This window comes from Bombina bombina, chromosome 1 (assembly GCF_027579735.1).
Source record: "Bombina bombina isolate aBomBom1 chromosome 1, aBomBom1.pri, whole genome shotgun sequence".
In the NCBI taxonomy this organism is placed as follows: domain Eukaryota; kingdom Metazoa; phylum Chordata; class Amphibia; order Anura; family Bombinatoridae; genus Bombina; species Bombina bombina.
This window is the reverse complement of record NC_069499.1, coordinates 1,338,637,948-1,338,662,349: the sequence shown is the minus strand read 5'-3', so window position 1 is coordinate 1,338,662,349 and position 24,402 is coordinate 1,338,637,948. Positions and strand designations below refer to the sequence as shown.

Genomic DNA, 24,402 nt, shown 5'->3' with positions numbered 1-24,402 from the left:
GATAAGGGAAGGAGCTAGTTTCTGTTTAAAGTTTGTTCCCTTTCTAAAGGTTATTATTGGTTTATTAGGAATGATATTATTCAAATATTCATCATTTTTAAGAACATTCCAATGTTGATTTATGATATGTTTAATCTGTTTATGTCCACTATTGTATGTGGTAATAAACCTTGGGAAATTTGAATTATTTTTAACGTCTTTTTTGGTATTTGAAATTAAAGAATCCCGATTCCTATTTTCCACTTCAACCCTATCTTGTTCTAAAATATTACTGTCATAACCTTTATGTTCAAATCGAAATCAATATGATTCTAAAGATAATTATTCTAGACCCAATAGGGATCATTCTAATCACAATCACTCTAATTATAATCGTAGAAATTATTCCAACAATTACAGGGATTATGATTCAAGACAAACACATAATAATCATGATCACAATAGATATCCAACAAATAGAGAAGTTTTGCACCAAAGGAATAGCAATCAAAGTAACCACAATGAATATAGAAGAACGAATCAGCACAAATCAGAACATAATCACCATTTTAATCACTATAAGAACACACATTCACCAAAAGACACAAGAGATAAAAGAGAAAGTCACCATGTCACTGACAGAGTAAGACATGAACAAGATTCGAATCACCCTTTTCCACAGAACACACACAAAGAAAGACACAAAGTAGGAACCAATCACACACCGACCAATCAGGGTTGGACCCACCCCAACAGATATTCTCCACTCCGCCCAGACAGAATAAATCAGAGGAAAAGAGACAGAACACCAGATCCTTTAGAGGAACAAGAGGTAGAGGAGGCAAAACACAGAAGGAGCCTGAGAGATTAGGTATACATAACATTTCATCACAGGTAATAACTGAACAAGAAAAAAATATTCTTTCCAAGGGTTTAAAATTTATTCCCACCCAAAGTGTCAATACATTTCAATTATTTATTGATGCACAGAAATTTATAAGGAACTTAACTGTCAAAAGATTTTTTGCCAGAAAAGATATACTTAGCAGAAATCAAGAAAACCCTCCACCAAATAGGGACTCAAGAACTAATTTCAAAAACACTTCCACTTTCTATCCTAGTCATTGTAAAGGTCCAAACATAGAAGTATTTGGCAAATTAATTCTAAAAGATATAGAAAAAATTGAATCAAAACCTAAATATTTCAATTTAAACAAACAAGAAAATGAGATTTACAAAAATGTAAACAAAAGAGAAGACATCATCATTAAGGAGGCAGATAAGGGGGGAAGTATAGTAATAATGGACCGTAGCTACTACATGGAGGAAGCAAATAGAATTCTATCAGATAAAAAGACCTATCAACTTTTGAAAAATAATCCAAAAAGAATATTCACTTCAGAACTAAATGAAATTTTGTTACAAGCTCTAGACAGACATTATTTCCCAGGATGAATTCATGTTTCTAAATAAAACAGAATCCAAGACTCCTATTTTTTACTTCATCCCTAAAATACATAAAGATCCACTTAGACCCCCAGGAAGGCCTATAATTAGTGGGATAGATTCCCTGACATGTAATCTATCGGCCTTCATAGATCATTTGTTGCAACCTTATGCCCAAACAGCAAGATCATACCTTAAAGACACAAAACAGGTACTCAGCATACTCAAAGATACAAAATGGGAATCAGGCTATTCATGGCTAACAATGGATGTAACATCTCTATATTCTATTATTGACCATAAAAAAGGTATAGCAGCCATAAAATGGAAACTTGAACAAGATGACAATCTATCTAGCGCATTATTAGAATTCATTTTAATATCAATAGAATTCATATTAAAGCATAACTTTTTTTGGTTTGATAACAATCAGTATCTTCAGATATGTGGCACCGCCATGGGCACCAGGTTCGCCCCAAGCTACGCCAACATTTATATGGACCACTTTGAACACACTTATGTATGGTCATGTGGCGTGGTTGGGGCGGGCCTGGTGTCCTGGCGGCGGTACATAGATGATGTCTTGTGTATCTGGAATAAAGATGAGGAGGCATCAAAAAACTTTGTTTCCCACTTAAATGAAAACAATATGGGCATAATATTAACACCAGAATTCAATAAAACCCAAATTAATTTTTTAGATTTATCAATTTTTGTAGAAGCAGGAAATATACACACTAAAACCTTTTTTAAAAGTTGCGATATGAATACTTACATCAGAAGAGATAGTGAACATCACCCAACTTGGCTAAAAGCTATCCCCCAAAGGGCAATTCCTTCGTATAAGAAGGAATTGTGATACCATAGATGACTTTAACACTCAATCTAAAATAATCAAAGAAAGATTTGAACATAAAGGTTATGACAGTAATATTTTAGAACAAGATAGGGTTGAAGTGGAAAATAGGAATCGCGATTCTTTAATTTCAAATACCAAAAAAGACGTTAAAAATAATTCAAATTTCCCAAGGTTTATTACCACATACAATAGTGGACATAAACAGATTAAACATATCATAAATCAACATTGGAATGTTCTTAAAAATGATGAATATTTGAATAATATCATTCCTAATAAACCAATAATAACCTTTAGAAAGGGAACAAACTTTAAACAGAAACTAGCTCCTTCCCTTATCAAAGGGATGAAGCCTCCAAAACCCATTCAAATTGCAAATCTAACAGGATTTTATACATGTGGGCATTGCAAAGCATGCAATCATACTAAGAAAACATACAAGACATTCACTTCCTCTGTAACAGGCAAATCCTATACAATAAAAGATTTTATCAGTTGTAAAACCAAAAATATAATTTACTTACTTCAGTGTAATTGTCAGATTCAGTATTTAGGTCAAACCTCAAGGTTTGTAAAGACACGTATACTAGAGCACCTTAACAAAATTGAAAAGGAGAAAGAAGATCACGGTGTCCCTTTACATTATAATAATTGTCCACTATATGACAAAAAACATCTATCATGGATTGGAATAGAAAAAGTTTCATTACATTGGAGAGGGGGGGAGATAGAAAAAGAACTTAACAAAAGAGAACTATGGTGGATACACACACTAAAAACATATGGACACTATGGTTTAAATAAAGATATTAGAGTACATAAATTTTGTTATATTCAAGGATGTAGATATTTGTTTGATGTAGAATGAAAATGTACCAAATGTCCAAATGTCCAAATCTATGTTTGAGTCCTTCTTATAAAGGAGACTAAACCACTTTTATTTTTCCAATATTATGAGTAGGTTATTTTATCATTTTATCTTATTTAATTTTTTAACTTTTATTTTTATTTCTATTATTATTTAATTTTAGATACAATATTGTTAGCTCCTGTTATTAAAATGTTAGACAATCTATCCAAGGGTATGAAAAGTTTTTTTCCAAGAAGGGATTTCATTGTAATTGTATCTGTATTTGAAATATATATGACCCAAAGTGACCTGCACTTTCCATTACATACCCCTTAGAAGAAATTCAGAATATCGGCTATTACAAGAATATGGCGAAAACATCACTCACAAAGAGATTGGCCAATTCGGGACATGTGATATAGAACTGTCCGGATAAAACAGGAAACAGATTTTCACACACAAAGTATCTGGAACAACGCTCGCCATCCGATTGGTTGAATTGGAACACATGACAACGCATCCTTCGGCGGACCTGAAAGGGAACCCATCCAATTGGTTGAATTGGAACACATGACAACGCATCCTTCGGCGGACCTGAAAGGGAACTGTACAAATTCGGGACTCGAAAGGGAACTTCCATATTATTTTCACTGTGATTGGTCAAATAACGTTCAATTTGTTTATACCGATCCGATTTGGCAAATTATTGAGATTTTGAGCGAAATAGCTTAAGCATATATATAAAAAATGCATTACTCTCAAAACACAATCGGATGGGGATAAAAATAAAATGTTTTATTTGTGAGTCCTATTTCGGTGTTTCTCACCGGAACAGGAACATTGATTACCTGTATAAATACACCTGTAAATACTCCTAAGGCAGCACTTCCAATTGTTTTTTACTGCTCTTGAAAAAGACGATTTAGTCGTTGAAACGCGTAGAGCCAAGCTGAAAAAGAGCTTTTTAATATGTTTTAATAAATATTTGTTTGATACAACAAGTATTTTTGCTGCCTTTTTTGGAAGTATTCTAAAGTTACCAACTATCTTTGAGGAGCCGGATTCCGAATTACTCGGAGTGAGTATACTGCACTTTATATCAATTTAAAGATACAATCACCTGCAGTGCAATTTCCATTGTTCCTAGATACCAAAGCACATCATGGGAAAACCAGGATATATATCCTTATGAAGACGCTGAACTCTGAAATTTTCGGATCAAGTTTTCTTTCTTCAGTGTGCACCATAATATTGAAGATCAGCGCCTCTATCTAATTCATATTCTACTCACAGTCCTGTTGGGAGAGACTGTTAGAAGGCTGCGGTCACCCAAGAGGGGAGTATTGTGCTCTATTCTAGTCACTGTACATTGTGTTATTAACATCTAACATATCTGTATAGTTTTTGTAATTATTCTGTATTTGATCCTAACTAAAGCCTGACAAAACGCCTGAACGTCTGGAACCTCAGCCAGACATTTGTGCAAAAGAATAGACAGAGCAGAAATCTGTCCCTTTAAGGAACTAGCTGACAAACCCTTCTCCAATCCTTTTTGGAGAAAAGATAATATCCTAGGAATCCTGAACTTACTCCATGAGTAACCCTTGGATTCACACCAATGAGGATATTTACACCATATCTTATGATAGATTTTCCTGGTGACAGGCTTTCGAGCCTGAATTAAAAGGTATCAATGACCGATTCGGAAAAACCACGCTTTGATATAATCAAGCGTTCAATCTCCAAGCAGTCAGAAGTAGAGAAATTAGATTTGCATGTTTGAAGGGACCTTGAAGTAGAAGGTCCCGCCTTAGCGGCAGAGTCCATAGTGGAAAGGATGACATGCCCACCAGATCTGCATACCAAGTCCTGCGTGGCCACGCAGGGGCTATCAAGATCACCGAAGCTCTCTCCTGCTTGATCTTGGCAATCAGACGAAGGAGCAGAGGAAACGGTGGAAACAAATAAGCCAGGCTGAAGGACCAGGGCGCTGCTAGAGCATCTATAAGCACTGCCTTGGGATCCCTGGATCTGGACCTGTAACAAGGAAGCTTGGCGTTCTGACGAGACGCCATGAGATCCAGTTCTGGTTTGCCCCAAAGTTGGATCAACTGGGCAAACACCTCCGGATGGAGCTCCCACTCCCACGGATGAAAAGTCTGCCGACTTAGAAAATCCGCCACCCAGTTCTCTACTCCTGGGATATGGATAGCTGAGAGATGGAAAGAGTGAACCTCTGCCCATAGAATTATCTTTGAAACCTCCAACATTGCCAGGGGGCTCCTTGTTCCCACCTGATGGTTGATATAGGCTACAGTCGTGATGTTGTCCGACTGAAATCTGATGAACCTGACCGCAGCTAGCTGAGGCCAAGCCTGAAAAGCATTGAATATCGCTCTTAGTTCCAGAATGTTTATCGGAAGGAGGGCCTCCTCCTGAGTCCACGAACCCTGAGCCTTCAGGGAGTTCCAGACTGCACCCCAGCCCAGAAGGCTGGCATCTGTCGTTACTATAGTCCATTCTGGCCTGCGGAAACTCATTCCCTTGGACAGATGGACCTGAGATAGCCACCAGAGAAGAGAATCCCTGGTCTCTTGATCCAGATTTAGTAGAGGGGACAAATCTGTGTAATCCCCATTCCACTGAATGAGCATGCAAAGTTGCAGCGGTCTGAGGTGTAGGCGGGCAAATGGAACTATGTCCATTGCCGCTACCATTAATCCGATTACCTCCATACACTGAGCCACTGACGGACGAGAAATGGAATAAAGAGCACGGCAGGGAGTTAGAAGTTTTGACAACCTGACCTCTGTCAGATAAATCTTCATTTCTACTGAATCTATTAGAGTTCCTAGGAAGGAAACTCTTGTGAGAGGGGAGAGAGAACTCTTTCCTTCGTTCACCTTCCACCCGTGAGACCTTAGGAATGCCAGAACAATGTCGGTATGGGACCTGGCGATTTGAAAAGTTGACGCCTGTATCAGGATGTCGTCTAGATAAGGGGCTACTGCTATACCCCGCGGTCTTAGAACCGCCAGAAGGGACCCTAGAACCTTTGTAAAGATTCTTGGTGCCGTGGCTAACTCAAAGGGAAGAGCCACAAACTGGTAATGCCTGTCTAGGAAGGCGAACCTGAGAAACTGATGATCCCTGTGTATCGGAATATGTAGATAAGCATCCTTTAAATCCACGGTAGTCATATATTGATCCTCCTGGATCATAGGTAGGATGGTTCGAATAGTCTCCATCTTGAAGGATGGGACCCTGAGAAATTTGTTTAGGATCTTAAGATCCAAGATTGGTCTGAAAGTTCCCTCTTTCTTGGGAACTATAAACAGATTTGAATAGAAGCCCTGCCCCTGTTCCTCCTTTGGAACTGGGTGGATCACTCCCATAACTAGTAGGTCTTGAACGCAATGTAAGAATGCCTCTCTCTTTATCTGGTTTGCAGATAATTGTGAGAGATGAAATCTCCCCTTTGGAGATGAAGCTTTGAAATCCTGAAGATATCCATGGGAAACAATCTCCAGAGCCCAGTGATCCTGGACGTCTCTTGCCCAAGCCTGGGCGAAGAGAGAAAGTCTGCCCCCCACTAGATCCGGTCCCGGATCGGGGGCTACTCTTTCATGCTGTCTTAGAGGCAGCAGCAGGCTTTTTGGCCCGTTTCCCTTTGTTCCAAGCCTGGTTAGGTCTCCAGACTGGCTTGGACTGGGCAAAATTTCCCTCTTGTTTTGTAGAAGAGGAAGATGAAGCTGCGCCACTCTGAAGTTTCGAAAGGAACGAAAATTAGTCTGTTTGGTCCTTAACTTGTTGGACCTATCCTGGGGAAGGGCGTGGCCTTTTCCTCCAGTAATATCAGAAATTATCTCCTTCAGTCCAGGCCCAAATAGGGTCTGCCTTTTGAAGGGGATCTTGAGAAGTTTAGACTTTGAAGTGACATCAGCTGACCAGGATTTAAGCCATAGCGCCCTACGTGCTGAATGGCAAAACCTGAATTTTCTGCCTGAAAGTAAAAACCGTACAACGCCGGTACCGTTTAAAAATAAACTTTTAATTGAAAGTAAAAACTACACTAAGTCACCACATCTCTCTTGATACTTCCTTTCTTGTCGAGAGCGGTGTCCTCTTGCAGCTTCCTGTTGAGAAGGAGAATATCCCACAAGTAATGGATGAACCCGTGGACTGGATACACCTTTACAAGAGAAAATAAGCCTCTGGAAACCAGAAGCAAAATGAAATAAGGACTTAAATGTCAAAAATCTGGCGTCAAGTATAACGCCCACCACTGACAAAATATTTTTTGGCGCCAAGAAAATCATATATATATTTATTTCAGATGCATTTCCCAAAATGAAACTGACAGTCTGTATGAAGGAAATATACTGATTAACCTGAATCATGGCAAATATAATTAAAAACATTATATTTAGAATTTTACATATAGAGTACCAAACCATAGCCGAGAGTGTCTTAAATAAAAGGAAAACATACTTACCAAAAGACACTCATCTACATAAAGTAGATAGCCAAACCAGTACTGAAACGAGAATCAGTAGAGGTAATGGTATATAAGAGTATATCGTCGATCTGAAAAGGGAGGTAGGAGATGAATCTCTACGACCGATAACAGAGAACCTATGAAATAGATTCCCGTTAGGATGACCATTGTATTCAATAGGTAATACTCCCTTCACATCCCTATGTCATTCACTGCACTCTGAGAGGAACCGGGCTTCAGCATGCTGAGAAGCGCATATCAACGTAGAAATCTAGCACAAACTTACTTCACCACCTCCATAGGAGGCAAAGCTTGTAAAAACTGAACTGTGGGTGTAGTGGGGGGTGTATGTATAGGCATTTTGAGGTTTTGGAAACTTTGCCCCTCCTGGAAGGAATGTATATCCCATACGTCACTAGCTCATGGACTCTTGCCAATTACATGAAAGAAACATTACTGGCCCTTTAAGTTTTAAAAGGACAACTTTTTTACTGCAAAAAAAAAAAAAATTTGCTTTCCCAAAGGAAAAAAAACTAAACCAAAAACTACTGAACCCTCCAGGCAGCCTCTTAACCTTAAGACACCCTGCTGGGAGCCTACTTGACCTCCTGAAAACTGTATAATATCCCCAACGATCCAGACTCAAAAAGACCTGCAGCGCAATGAAAAGCCCAAGGCATTTTAGCAGACAATGCCACAAGCAAACTCCACACAGACCGGAACACAACAGAGCTCCGGCAAGGCGCTCAACTTAATTGCCGCTTCAGCAAACCGCCCCTCCTATTCGTAGGCATGACAAAAAGACCGGCCGCCATAACATATTAGAAAAAAAAAGCCGGTATAAAAAAACAAACACGCAGCAACACCGCTGCAAAACTGAGAGCCTCTCCTCCAATGTGTCTAAAACTGCCCACAGACTGCCCAATAAAGAAAACCCACATAGGATTTCAGTCCCAATCCCCAGAAAAGTGCCATAACCTTTGCTTCTGTCAGCAAAGAAAAATAACAGGCACTTACCTGAGACCAATCTGCCCGGCAGCAGGGCAGTACACCGATATGGGAAGGTCTCTCTCCCCCCCCCCCCCCCCCCCCCATAAACTCGTGGAAAAAACGAAAGTCTGACTAATCCTAATCAGGCATTCCGGATAGGACAGCACCAGACATGGAAGGCACAGTGAGAATGAAAAACCCCACCAGTTTCCAAATGCTCAAAAGCCACCACAGCTCTACTGAAGAGACTGATGTGGAACACAGCTAGACCCCAGAAAAAAAACAGAACATCCTGCTCTGCTTTTAAAAATAAACTCTTGATTGAAGAATCTTCAGACACCTTAAAACTTTACCGCCTCCTTGCACAAGCAAAGAGAATGACTGGGGTTTGTGGTTAAGGGAGTGATATTTAACAGCTTTGCTGTGGTGCTCCATGCCTTTGAAGTTCAGACTAAGTGCTATTGCATTGTCTTGTTATCTTGCATTTGTTGATTATGCAAATCTATTGTGTAGACTGGTCCTTTAAGTGTTGCTTTGGATAGCAAAAAAAAAAAGGATTAGAAAGTTTTACACTGCTCTCACTTGGTTACTTTTTAAATGCCACCCTATTGGCAAAATGTTTTGTGAAGAACACAGCAGTGTAAAAGGGACATAGTGTACTCCGGAATTTTTGTTTAAAAAGATAATCCCTTTATTACCCATTCCCTAGTTTTGCATTACCAACACTGTTATATTAATATACTTTTAACTTGTATCGAAGCCTCTACAGACTGCTTCTTATTTCAGTTCTTTTGACAGACTTGCATTTTAAGCAATCATTGCTGACCCATAAATAACTCCATGGGAGTGAGCACAATGTTATTTCTATGACACATGAACTAGCGATGTCTAGCTGTGAACAACTACATTTCAAATGCAGTGAAATGAGAGACAGCCTTCAAGGTCTTAGAAATTAGCATATAAACCTACCAGATTTAGCTTTTAACAAAAGTTATCAAGAGAACAAAGCAAATTTGATAAAAGTAAATTGGAAAGTTGTTAAAATTGCATGCCCTAGCTGAATAAGAAGTTTAATTTTGACTAGACTGTCCCTTTAAAGGGACAGTCTACACCAGAATTGTTATTGTTTTAAAAGATAGATAATCCCTTTTTTACCCATTCCCCAGTTTTGCATAACCAACAGTTATATTTATATATTTTTTTACCTCTGTGATTATCTTGTATCTGAGCCTCTGCAAACTGCCCTTTTTTTCAGTTCTTTTGACAGACTTGCAGTTTAGCCAATCAGTGATAGCTCCCAGGTAACTTCACGTGCATGAGCACAGTGTTATCTATATGAAATTCATGAACTAACACCCTCTAGTGGTGAAAAACCTGTTAAAATGCATTCTTAAGAGGCGGCCTTCAAGGTCTAAGAAATTAGCATATGAACCTCCTAGGTTAAGCTTTCAACTAAGAATACCAAGAGAACAAAGCAAAATTGGTGATAAAAGTAAACTGGAAAATTGTTTAAAATTACATGCCCTATCTGAATCATGAAAGTTTATTTTGGACTAGACTGTCCTGTTAAGTATATTTTGTACTTGTGTGTCCTGGTTTACATTTACAAGTGGCACAGTTTTGTACTATACAATCACAATGTGTTTCGGTTGCCATAGGAAACAAAATCAATAGTGTTAGGGAATAGTACAAACCTTGATGTTTCTGTAGGTCTCGGCAAGAACCATTTTGTTGAAATCCAGATTTTTTAGGGCATCTAAAAAGTTTGAATAAAGACTATGGAAGTTGAGCTCTATGCTGACTCTCTTCATCACTAAATACTGTGAAACCCAAGGCATGAACTCGTCTTTAACAGTCTCCTTCAATTCTTCAACCTGTAAAAATTACAGAAGCAAAGTATAATAGCCTGTCAGCAATGAAGCAGCAGTAATAAAGTACATTAATCATGTAATCATTGGTATCCTTATGTGTTTGATATGAAGTTTTAGAATCTCAGAGGCGCATTTTCAGTAATTCAGTTTTGCGTTGTCAAATTTGCATATTTCTGTTTATTCAGGATTTCTCTGAACCAATAAAAAAAAAGGACCCTTGCTAAACACCTTTATGTACATATGTGTTGATTAGCATAAGAACTCCCTTATGGTGCCTTAACACCAATTACTTTGAATTACTTTAAAGGAAAAACAAGGAAATTAAAGCAAATAAAAACATTGCAATATGCATTGAACATTTTATGGGCGATTTAATTTTGATTTTAGCGTTCCTTTAAATCAAAGATATAACCCAATTTTACAAATATAAAAATGTGACATGGAAAATCTCAAATAATGAAGTCTCTACCATAGTAGGCTTTTAGTTAAAGAACCTAGTATAAAGAAAATTGTCAATCTGGTTTGGTTTATTTAGGGTAGTAATATTTAAAATCGTACACTAAGGGTAAGATTTATTGCAAGGCAAATGTCCCGGATCTGTTTCAGGCTCGCTCATTTGAGCCTGCAACTGATATTTATAAGCAGTGGTCTAAACCACTGCTTTTTAAACAAACTCTCCGCCAAACTAGACTTAGCAGATGAAAAAAAATCATTTATATCTTATGATAAATTAATTTCTTTCAAGTTGGAGAGTCCACAACCTGTTAAGTATATACATTCCTACTAGGAGGAGGCAAAGTTTCCCAAATTCCAAAAGCCTATAAAACCCCTATCATCTGACTTATACCTTAGTTTGACATATAGCCAAGTGGTGAGGTGTTTAGGAGTAAAAAAAAAACAAAAAACTTAATTTAGTCGACTAAAACGATGACTAAAATGGCAAAAAAGTCTGACTAAAACTAAATAAAAACTTTATAAAATTAACACTTTATGCAAGGTGTTATAATCAATCCACATCAAATTGCTGCTTTTGTGCAAAAAAACAAACAAACACAAAATAAAAAAGCAAGGCATGTTATATACCACAACAGTTAAATATCTATTGCATGTTGAAATATTAATACCATAAATAAAAAGTTCTAGAGCAGTGTTAATTTCGTTGACCAAAAATTTTCGTCACATTTTGTCAGCTGCATGTTTTCAGTGACGAAAACTAACCTATAACTTAATAAAAATTAATAGGATGAAAAACTATGGCTAAAATCCATTGCAATTTTAGTCAACGGGAGGGACTATTGCAGCCAGTAGCGGATCCAGAGGGGGGGGGGGGGGGCTTCGGGGGTTATTAGAATATACTAGAAAGCTTTATATTTTGTGTTTCGTAGAGATGTTCTGGCACAATTTTCTTCTGACAAAGTTAGTCTCAAAGTTTCCTTTGCACAGGAACACTTAAAGGGATACTAAACCCACATTTTTTTAGAATTTTTTTTTTACATTATATTTATTTATTTGGTTTTAGACTGATTACAATACACAATTATATTATCAACTTTTAAAATGTAACAGTCAAAACATTAATGTCATAGAATGTGAGACGAGTCTGCAGAGAGAACAGATAAGTACCGGAACAATAAATAGTATGTCACAAAGCATCTTGTGGTAGGAAGTGCATTATGTGCTAGCATTGATTGGGTGTGGCTGCGTTGATATAGAAAAGAGGTTGTGACCTTGCTGATAAGAATAAGCAGGAGGGTGGAGAAGTGATGTTAGCTTAAAGGACCAGTCAACATTGTAGATTTGCATAATTAAATGCATGATAAGACGACAACGCAATAGCACAGTCTGAACTTCAAATGAGTAGTAGATTGCAAAGTTATGTCTATTTCCACTCCCCCTGTATCATGTGACAGCCATCAGCCAATCACAAATGCATATACGCTTAGTGTGAATTCTTGCACATGCTCAGTAGGAGTTGGTGACTCAAAAAGTGTAAATATAAAAAGACTGTGCACATTTTGTTAAAGGAAGTAAATTGGAAAGTAGATCTTCAACAGGCCTAATATGTCGTTGCTTTCATTTATCCGTTTTATATAGGAAGAATATACGAATAGAGTGGTAATCATCTGTATGTTTGTTTTGCGTGTAATGGTATTTCTCTAGTTGAAGGGAGTATGTTACAGTATCTGTCCAGGTATCAATTGGTGGGAGACTGTTTATTCAAGTTCACAGGTATCAGTTTTTCAGAGGTTATTTAATTTGCATTTGGTGTTAGGGAATTTATTGAATAGGAATGCCCACATGTCTAGTGCAAGAGACAGATAATGCCGTCTCAATTTCTGTCTTAATAGACCGCCAAAAGGTTTGAACAATTGGGCAGGACCACCAAAGATGGGTAGGGGTAGCTTCTTCTGCACTCAGATGAGAGTCCAGGAAAGAGCATGCAGACAGAATGGTTTATAGTACCATCTGTGTAAGAATTTAATGTTCATCTCAAAGATGTGAACCGAAGATGAAGAAAAAAAAACATTTTTTTAGCCACTCTGCGTGGGATAAGCTGTGATTAATTTCCATTTCCCACCTTTTTTACATAAGAGGGGAGGAAGGTAGAGAAGGATAGTGAGATTCGTTAATATTTAAAATGATAGAAGATTCTTACTTGCAATGGTGTGGCAGCATATATTTTCAAAAGTGCTTAAAGTATGGGACAGTTGGGCTTTATGTGGATGGTTTGAGATACAGTTTGATCATTGAAGATATTTGTACCAGTTCTCAAGTTTGGAACTTAGTAAGTCTATTTTATTTTTTGGATAAGGTTGGGGTTTCCCTTCATGTATAAGTGTATGATATGGGATTGGAGTGTTAATGCTAAACTTCAAAGTTTGATGGATGAAGGGGGAAATCGGTATCTATTAAAAAAGTTTCTGTAATAGTCATTGGAAGGTGTGCCCGAAGGTTCCTTATATTTGGGGGTAGACCTCACTTACTGCTTAAAGGGACAAATGGTATCCACAGCACCAATTTAGGTAAAAGAAAAAATCTTTATTTTCACATTACATGCAACGTTTCGGCCTTCATGCCCTTAATCATGCATACAAAACATTTAAGCCTCTATCCACAGTATATAGGCTAATCAATTAAAACATTAATTACAAACAGATTTGACAAAATGTTTCACACAGTAATTACTCCCTCTAGTGTTAGTCATATTTTACTACATCTCATGAAATTTAACTCTCAAGTTACCAAAATACAATTGCTAGAGGAGTTTCCACTGAATGCACAAGTGTCATTAAAAACAAGAAAATATATAGGAACAAGTCTTACTGCAATCTTATATGTCTGTAGTTACACCACTAAAGTATATTACTAGCAACTTTTACCAATCTTACTAAGAAGTTTTACCTATGTGTTTAAATGAACAAGAAATTTTACCTATGTGTTTAAGCAAAAACTGACTATTAAACTTTTTGGAAAAAAAATGTTTGAATTTTTAATTTTTACATTTAGAGAAAGACAGAGAAATCTATTTCTATTTAACCCTTTAGGGTACATACAATCTAACTTGTGGATCCATGCTTAAGGATCCTCTCCCTGTCACCCCCTCTCTCTTAATGTACCTACATGGTCAATAATCTGCCACCTAATTTGACTTATGTTATGGCCTGCCTGAATATAATTATTAGAAACAGGAGCTTCTTTATTACCACATCTCAAGTTGGACTTATGCTGATTAATTCTTTCCCTACCTTTTCTAGTCGATTCTCCAATGTAAATAAGAGAACACGGGTATTTAATAAGATAGATTACATAAGATGTCTCACACGTATAACCATTAATTTGGGTGGGAAAATTCTTTCCCTTTTATCATAGCATGGCAATTAGAGCACCCTAGACAGGGATAGGAACCAAAAGATTTCTGACCCATATGGCTTTAAGACTTTTGGAGGGTCCCATATAATTTTTAATCAGTGTGTCTCTACAATTTCTAACCCTCTTAAAGGCAATAATGGGATTATTTTGGAATATTTCCATATCCCTATTACAATTTTTAATGATATTCCAATGTTTTCTTATGATTTTAGCTACTTCAGTGCTGTACAATTATATTGTAAAGTAAATACCATCCTCCTACTTTTATTTTTACTATTTTTATTATCTTTAGGGGCATTATTGTCTTTGCACATATTTTTCTCTCTCTGAAGCCTTAGGATCTCTTCCTTAATAAGGTTTTCAGGATAACCTCTGCTGACAAATCTATTGCCCATTTCCAACATCCTGGTTGATAATATTTCTTTATCCTTCACTATACTACTAACCCTAAGGAGTTGACTCCTAGGGAGTGAGTCTTTTAACCTAATTGGATGAAAACTATCATAGGCTAGCATAGTATTCCTATCAGTGGATTTTCTAAAAAGGTCTGTTTTAAGGGTCCCATTATCCTTATATACCCTAGTGTCTAAAAATTCCACTGAAACCTCACTATGTGTAAGGGTAAATTCTATCCCTGGGATAGCAGAGTTTAGATCAGATACAAAAGATTCTAGGGATCCAACGTCACCCCACCACACACCAAACACGTCATCAATAAAACGCCACCAGGCTGCACCATATTCCAAGAACTTTTTATTAGTATATACAAAGCTGTTCATGAATAGGTTGGCGTATGCTGGGGCAACGTTGGATCCCATTGCAGTCCCCTTGACCTGTACATACCAGTTGTCTTGAAATAAAAAATAGTTCCAGTACAGGATAAGACTTAATAAATCACAAATAAATTCTATATGTGGAGAATTGTAGGAACCAGTACCACTTAAGAGTTTCCTTATCACTCCTATACCTGTCTCATGCTTGATGGCAGTAAAGAGACTTTTTGCATCAAGTGTGGAGAGTATATATTTCTTACTGGGCAAATATAAACTGTATAATTTATCAAGAAAATCACTGGTATCCTTGATGTAGGCCGACATTTTAATCACTTCAGGTTGCAAAATTTTATCAAGGAAAACATCTATGTTAGTGAAGATGGAATCTACACTGGAGACTATGGGCCTCCCTGGGGGGCATTTGGCATTTTTATGCACTTTTGGCACAGTATAGAATATGGGTGTCCTAGGATGCTCTTTGTACAAATAATCTGATAATTTAGTATCAATGAAATCATTCTTAACTGCCTTGGCTAATATGTGTTTAATTTCCTTTTTTATTTTAAATACTGGATCCCCTGCAAGTGGGTGATATGTATTGTTGTCTTGTAATTGAGACAGTATTTCCTCTACATAATACTGTTTATCAAGTACAATGGTAGCACCACCCTTGTCTGCTGCCCTCACCAAAATATCTTTGTTTTTCTTTTAAAGATTTAAAAGCCTGTTTTTCCTCTGAAGTCAGATTATCACTTCTCTTATTTTTACCACCTTAGAATATAGTAGGTTGGGGATTGTTGGAGTTAGAAAATAACAGATGCTGTTACAAATTATATATTGCAATCAATACACTTTAAATTAAAGTATTACATTAATATTTTGTATTTACTAGAGCCAGCACCTGATGTGGATTCTAAGAGAACAGAGCAAAAACAACTAGATAAACTAATTGTATAAGGGATACAATAAAGTTTGTAGTAAAGAATCCCACAAAGTTAGTATCAATATAACTCCAAGAAAGAAATATTTAAGGGAAACACTCTTGTTTTTAAAAGTTCCATATCATTCATACTTTACATCTTTATTAATTATACTAGGAACAAACATTCACACAGTAGCAGAGGAATATTAAAAACACTTCAACCTAGTTTTTAAGTAATTATTGGTTGATTCAAATATTCAATGAGTACTGGTATACATGGGCCCACTGGTATAATAGTATAGAGTAAGCTAAGCCCTTACAATCCGAGGGCTGAATTACTTTTAAATTTTAAACAGCTGATACAATGGGCACCATGATTAGTATCTAAAGTTATTGAATCATAATATCTGGTTTTAAACTTAGGTAAGCAAGTTAAAAAAGAACAGACAGGAGAGACACGGCTGCTCCTGCTGGACCCCTCTTTTAAACATAGGTAAGCAAGTTAAAAAAGAACAGACAGGAGAGACACGGCAGCCGTGTCTCTCCTGTCTGTTCTTTTTTAACTTGCTTACCCAAGTTTAAAACCAGATATTATGATTCAATAACTTTAGATACTAATCATGGTGCCCATTGTATCAGCTGTTTAAAATTAAAAAGTAATTCAGCCCTCGGATTGTAAGGGCTTAGCTTACTCTATACTATTATACCAGTGGGCCCATGTATACCAGTACTCACTGAATATTTGAATCAACTAATAATTACTTAAAAACTAGGTTTAAGTGTTTTTAATATTCCTCTGCTACTGTGTGAATGTTTGTTCCTAGTATAATTAATAAAGATGTAAAGTATGAATGATATGGAACTTTTAAAAACAAGAGTGTTTCCCTTAAATATTTCTTTCTTGGAGTTATATTGATACTAACTTTGTGGAATTCTTTGCTACAAACTTTATTGTATCCCTTATACAATTAGTTTATCTAGTTATTTTTACCACCTTGTTTGGAGATTTTTTCTTTTAAGTTACACCAATCATTATTTACCATTTTGATAAATGTTTCCACACTGTTATTACTGAAATTAGGCACAAATGTAGATTTGTTTCTAAGACCCATCTCCTTAGCTCCAAAACATTTGCTGGTATCTAAAACATTTTGTGCACAAGGTGTTACTACATTTCCCTTAATAAACATTATTTGCAACCTTAGAGACCTGTAGAATAAATTTTTTTTCAATTTCAAATACATTTACATTACCAATGGGGCAAAAGGACAGTCCTTTGTTGAGCAGTTTGTACTCGCTGTTCGTAAGCTCAATAGAGTAAATGTTTAGAACAGTCTTTTCCTTTGGCTCTGTTGGTTCCTCATGTTTCCTCTCCTGTTCCTTGTGCTCCGGGTGTCCATGGCGGTGCTTATGTTTTCTGCTGCCTTCGTCGCAGGACAAAAAAGCCGGTAATGCCTTCCCTGCAGAGGATTCCTCGCAGGACAAAAAAGCCGGTGATGCCTTCCCTGCAGAGGATTCCTGTGAAGTCACGCTGACGTCATCACTATGCGCCTGGTTCTCGAGAGATCCTCCTCTGTTGCGAGTGTTACCATGGTAACGTCGGCCTCTCATGGAGCTCCCTCTGTCAGGAAACGATCCTCTCCATCTATACACTCATCTATACACTCTCCCACTGAGGTAATCTTGTTCATCCCTCAGGAACTTGGATCGTTTCGTTTCCTTAATCTCAGTCTCCATGATTTTGATCTTCATATCTACCTCTGATCATCTTATCAAGCTCATCAGCGGTAAGCGTTTTGCTCAGTTCATTAGTTGTTTTCAATACTTGCTCTCTTTGTATTTCAATTTCTTTAAGCAGGTATTCCACGGTCAGGATTAGCAGATCGTAAGAGCATTTATTTAGAATAGCCTCAAACTTGTTGCAATATTCTTCATTATTTCTCAACAGAGTAGGCCTGGTATTCATCCTCAAGCCTCTGGGGATACGTCTGACCTTATGATACTCAGCCAGCGTTGTAGCATGTAAATCCCAGGCTGTAATCCTCCTCCTTGTTTTCTCATATTCTTTGCTGAGCTCATCCGTTGCAGCATTACTTAAGGAGGATGAGACCTTAAGGTCACAGATTGGCAAATGCAAATTTGTGTCGAAAAGACCACCAACTTTGTCTTCCAAGTTATCCCCTAGTTTGGTTTGTTCTGATAAAACTGACAAAAGTGATTGGATTAAAAAGAAAGGCACCTATAGGTGTGGACATAGCCCCTGTGTCACTTGTAGTCACATTAGCATAGGTAATAGCTTTAAGAGCACGCAAACGGGAGAAGAATTTACACAAATTCTATGCCAACTGCAGAACTACTTTTGCGGATTACCTTCTGGAATGCAAATACTGTCACCTACAGTATACAGGTCAAACGACTAGGGAACTGAGGTCCAGAATTAGGGAGCACATAAGGGATACCAGGGAATATGTAAAAGAGTCTGCGGTAGCCAGGCACTTTAATCTTATACATATGACCAACATATTCAGTATGAAAGTTCAAGTCATTGATCGTATCATGTTCCCACCCAGAGGGGGTGATAGATGTAAATTGTTGTCAAAACAAGAATTATATTGGATTTACAAATTGAGAACCATCACCCCCCTGGGTTTGAATCGTGAATGGGACATGAGCTATTTTGTGGAGTAGTCACTTTAAGATCCATACATTTCTGTGAATGAGTGTATATCTGTACATATTTCTATATAATAAATTTAATGGTTCAGGGATATTTTCATATAACAATTATTTCATATTCAACATAAAATACACAGTATATGTGTTTTTGAAAAAATTATTTTTGAATAGAAGTTAATAATTGGTGAATTAGATTACATGTTAATTATGAAATCATGTGTATTTTTTACAAATTGGTCCTCTGGGGATTTGTTTGTTTGTTTTTTCAAGTGAATTTTTATCCCTTAACTTTATACAAAACTTTTCCATAATAATTGTTTTTTTACATATGTGTTCTTTGATGGGCTTTCATAAATACCAATCATGGTTTGCAGTTTCAAATTGTTGAAAAGAAATTCTTTTTGCAAATCATCATAAATTTATTTTTTGTTCTTTTTTGGTCTTTTTTTGATGATCCATCAAACTGCATAATTAATGATCCAGTTTTATAGCAATTCTGGATTTATGCATAGAATAGTTAAGCACCATTTGGAATGTGTCTTTTAGACCATGTAGTATTGTTGTCTTTTTTTTTTATGTGTATTTTCTGCAGTATCAGACATATACTAACATAAATAACATATATAACATATGATGAACAATGTAAGCATATTCAAACTAGCTTGTGTGAGCTGCTTTTTCTTACTTAGAATTGGTTAATGCAAATGGAATTATTTGTTTTTTTTTTTATGAGATATGCATATATTTGTATTTTATGTATGTGTTGTTTCATTTAATTGTATACAGGTGTATTGGTCCCTTTAAATAGAGGTACTATCACCTGACAAACTTACCCTATGATTAAGTGCCTATAGGGCACGAAACTAGTCAGGGAGTTTGGAGCTGTGTATTCTTTTAACATATGTTTAAATAAAAGTTATATTTTTTAACTATTGGATTGCCCTGCTACTCCTTTGCCTCAGTGCAGCTGTATATGCTTTTTGAATCTATATTTTCGGCTACACCGGCCGCTTTTACACAGCTCAGCACCCGTTACCTGTTAGCTGCCTGGATCCGCCTCTGCATATGGATTGTGCCGGAACTCCCTGCTTGTAGCAGCCTGGTATTGTTTGTCTGAATTACTTAATAACTCCCTTGAGCCCCTCACCAAAGTGGTAATTCTTGTTGCTTCTTAACTATACATAAAGATTTTGGTTCCATCTGTTTTCACTTTGTCTGCCATTCTAGGCAGAATTTCAGATGCTCAGTACTCTGCAGCAATACAGTCCACAAAAGTAGTGAATGAGTACAGCACCTGTTAGTACCTTGAAGTAGGTTTTAGTTCTGTTTGATGCCCGTGGAGAAAGGGTTACTGCCACCCTCACAGCCACATAGACAAATAGACAAATGGTATCCACAGCACCAATTTAGGTAAAAGAAAAAACCTTTATTTTCACATTACATGCGACGTTTCGGCCTTCATCATGCATACAAAACATTTAAGCCTCTATCCACAGTATATAGGCTAAATCATAAGAAAGCATTGGAATATCATTAAAAATTGTAATAGGGATATGGAAATATTCCAAAATAATCCCATTATGGCCTTTAAGAGGGTTAGAAATTTGAGAGACACACTGATTAAAAATGATTTGGGACCCTCCAAAAGTCTTAAAGCCATATGGGTCAGAAATCTTTTGGTTCCTATCCCTGTCTAGGGTGCTCTAATTGCCATGCTATGATTAAAGGGAAAGAATTTTCCCACCCAAGAACAGAGCATAAATATAAAATTAATGGTTATTATACGTGTGAGACATCTTATGTAATCTATCTTATTAAATGCCCGTGTTCTCTTATTTACATTGGAGAATCGACTAGAAAAGGTAGGGAAAGAATTAATCAGCATAAATCCAACTTGAGATGTGGTAATAAAGAAGCTCCTGTTTCTAATCATTATATTCAGGCAGGCCATAACATAAGTCAAATTAGGTGGCAGATTGACCATGTAGGTACATTAAGAGGGGGGGGGGGGGGTGACAGGGAGAGGATCCTTAAATAAAAAGAAACTTACTGGATCCACAAGTTTAAATAGAGAAATAGATTTCTCTGTCTTTCTCTAAATGTAAAAATAAAAAAAGTTTTTTTCAAGAAGTTTAATAGTCAGTTTTTGTTTAATTAAACACATAGGTAAAATTTCTTGTTCATTTAAACACATAGGTAAAACTTCTTAGTAAGATTGGTAAAAGGTGCTAGTAATATACTTTAGTGGTGTAACTACAGACATAACATTGCAGTAAGACTTGTTCCTATATATTTTCTTGTGTTTAATGACACTTGTGCATTCAGTGGAAACTCCTCTAGCAATTGTATTTTGGTAACTTGAGAGTTAAATTTCATGAGATGTAGTAAAATATGACTAACACTAGAGGGAGTAATTACTCTGTGTGAAACATTTTGTCAAATCTGTTTGTAATTAATGTTTTAATTGATTAGCCTATATACTGTGGATAGAGGCTTAAATGTTTTGTATGCATGATTAAGGCCATGAAGGCCGAAACGTCGCATGTAATGTGAAATTAAAGGTTTTTTCTTTTACCTAAATTGGTGCTGTGGATACCATTTGTCTATGTTGCTGTGAGGGTGGCAGTAACCCTTTCTCCACGGGCATCAAACAGAACTAAAACCTACTTCAAGGTACTAACAGGTGCTGTACTCATTTACTACTTTTGTGGACGGGATTTGCTAAAGCGTACATTCTTTTTGAGTTAAGTGTTTGCACCAATCTATAACTCTAGTGAGAAAAGTGGCAAGTCAATAGTGCATTAAATTGGGGACTCCCAGTCCGCCCACCGGAGAACGGCTGGGTGCAGTGGACTCTCCTCCCCATGATAGAAATTAAATTATCAGGTAAACATAATTTATGTTTTCCATCTAAAGGGGAGGAGAGTCCACTGTTTCATTCATCACTTGTCGGAAACAAATCCCCAAGCTCTAGAGGACACTGAATGAAGAAAACGGGAGGGTAAAGGAGGCAGAACCTATACTGAGGGCACCAAACCCTGCAGAATCTGTCTCCCAAAAGCTGCTTCCGCCAAAGCAAAAACGTCAAACTTGTAAAATTTTGCAAAAGTATATAAGGATGACCAGGTACAAATTTGCTCCATAAAAGCCTCATTCTTAAAGGCCCAAGAAGAGGCCACAGCTCTAGTCGAGTGAGCTGTAATCCTCTGAAGAGGCTTGTGTCCAGCTGTCTCAAAAGCCAGACGGCTCATACTCCTCAACCAAAAGGATAGAGAAGTTGCAGAGGCCCTCTTCTGCCCCCTGTGCCTTCCAGAATACACAACAAATAAGGACGATGTCTGTCTGAACTCCTTCATGGCTTGAAGATAAAACTTCAAGGCCCGAATCACATCAAGATTATTAAGTAACCTCTCCTTTGAAGAGGATGGGTTAGGACAAGGAAGGAACCATTATTTCCTGGTTAATGTTACGACTCGACACTACCTTGGGAAGAAATCCCAAACCGGTTCGCAGAACGTCTTTGTCAGCATGAAAAACCAAGTAAGGAGGCTCAAATTGTAAGGCCGCAAACTCAGACTCTGCATGCCGAAGCAATAGCCAACAACAACAGGACCTTCCATGAGAGAATTTTAATTTCCAGAGCATGCATAGGCTCAAACTGAGCCCTCTGCAAGACCTTAAGCACCAAGTTTAAGCTCCAGAGAGGAGCCGGATTCCTGAAAACTGGTCTAATCATAACCAGAGCCTGAACAAAGGACTGAATATGAGGAAACTCCGCAACCTTCTTGAGCAACAGTACCGATAAAGCAGAGATCTTTCCCCTTAAGGAACTGGCGGAAGACCCTTATCCAGACCATCCTGGAGAAAGACCAAAATTATGGATACCTTGACCTTGTGCCAAGGGTATCCTCGTTCTTCACACCTGGACAAGTATGCCCTCCACACATTGTGGTAGATGCGTCTAGAGACTGGTTTCCTGGCCTGGACGAGTGTGTCGATCACTCTCTCCGAAAAGCCTCTCTTGGCTAAGACTAGGCATTCAATCTCCACACAGTCAGCCTCAGAGAATCGAGATTTTGATGTAGAAAAGGACCTTGAACCAGCAGGTCCTTACAACAAGGTAACTTCCATGGCGGATAAGACGACATCGCCACTAGATCCGCAAACCACGTCCTCCACGGAGCAATCAGAATAGCCGAAGCTTGCTTCTGCTTGATGTGGGCAACTACTCGAGGTAGAAGAGGCAACAGTGGAAATATGTAGATTAGGTTGAAGTCTCAGGGTACCGCCAAGGCGTCTATCAGTTCCGCTTGGGGATCCCTGGATCACGACACTTACCTGGGTAGCTTGCAATTGAGTCAGGACACCATGAGATCTATTTCCGGCGTCCCCTATCTGCTGCAGATCTCCGCAAGCATCTCGGGGTGGATAGACCATTCCCCTGGATGAAAAGTTTTTCTGCTCAGAAAATCCGCTTCCCAGTTGTCCACACCCGGAATGTGTATTGCTGAGAGCAAACAACTGTGAGTCTCTGCCCATTCCAAAATCCGAGATCCTTCCCTCATTGCTAGGAAGCTTCTCGTCGTCGTTTCCTCCCCCCTCCCCCCGTGGTTTATATAAGCCACTGAGGTGATGTTGTCCGATTGGAATCTGATTAATTGGGATGACCCCAGAGTGGGACAAGCCTTCAGAGAATTGAAAATAGCTTGAAGTTCCAGAATGTTTATAGGTATGCTCGATTCCTCTCGAGTCCATCTGCCTTGTGCCTTTCTGGCACCCCAAACGGCTCCCCAACTCGATAGACTCTCATCCGTGGTTACAATCACTCAGGAAAGAAGTCCCCTGGGACAACTGTCCCGGTCTGGAACACCAAGAGAGGGTCTCCCTCACCGGTCTGTCCAGAGATATCTGTTGGGACAAGTCTGAATGATCACCGTTCCAATGTCTAAACATGCACAGCTGCAGAGGTCTGAGATGAAACCTGGCGAATGGAATGACATCTATGCTGGATACCATGAGCCCGACTACCTCCATACATCTGGCCACAGATGTCCTGGAGGATGTCTGCAGGGATAGACAGTTGGACACTAGCTTGCAACGTCTTTGGTCTGTCAGGAATATCTTCATCGCAGAAGAATCTATTATCATACCCAGGAACTCCACCCTGTTGCTGGGGACCAATGAACTCTTCCCTTCGTTTATCTTCCACCCATGGGATCGAAGTAGAAGAGCTCTCGAATGGTCCTCCACAAGACTGTAGGATGGAGCCTGGACCAGGATATTGTCCAGATACGGAGCCACTGCAATTCCTCTGGCTCTCGCTACTGCGAGAAGAGCTCCCAGACGCTTTGTAAAGACCCAGGGCCGTCGCCAGACCAAATGGAAGGGCCACAAACTGGAAGTGCTGGTCCAGGAAGGCGAACCTTAGGAATTTAAAATGATCCTTGTGGATTGGAACATGAAGGTAAGCATCCTTCAGGTCTGTAGTCATGAATTGCCCCTTCTTGAACCAGGGGCAGAGTTGACCTGATCATCTCCATCTTGAACGATGGGACTGACAAAAACTTGTTTAGGGCCATTAGGTCCAGAATTGGATGAAACGTACCCGCCTTCTTTGGGACCAGGAAAAGGTTTGAATAATACTCCAGACCTCATTCTGCATGAGGAA

At 38.1% G+C, this 24,402-nt stretch overlaps 1 protein-coding gene across 1 annotated transcript in view; it reads right to left on the bottom strand.

The window, feature by feature from the left end:
- CNOT1 (CCR4-NOT transcription complex subunit 1) overlaps positions 1-24,402 on the bottom strand; it is a gene marked incomplete in the record, with an annotated part of 753,971 nt that overhangs the window by 372,510 nt on the left and 357,059 nt on the right. Inside the window, 1 exon segment of the mRNA XM_053702424.1 lies at positions 10,317-10,496. Within this exon segment, the coding sequence (XP_053558399.1) occupies positions 10,317-10,496 (180 nt within the window).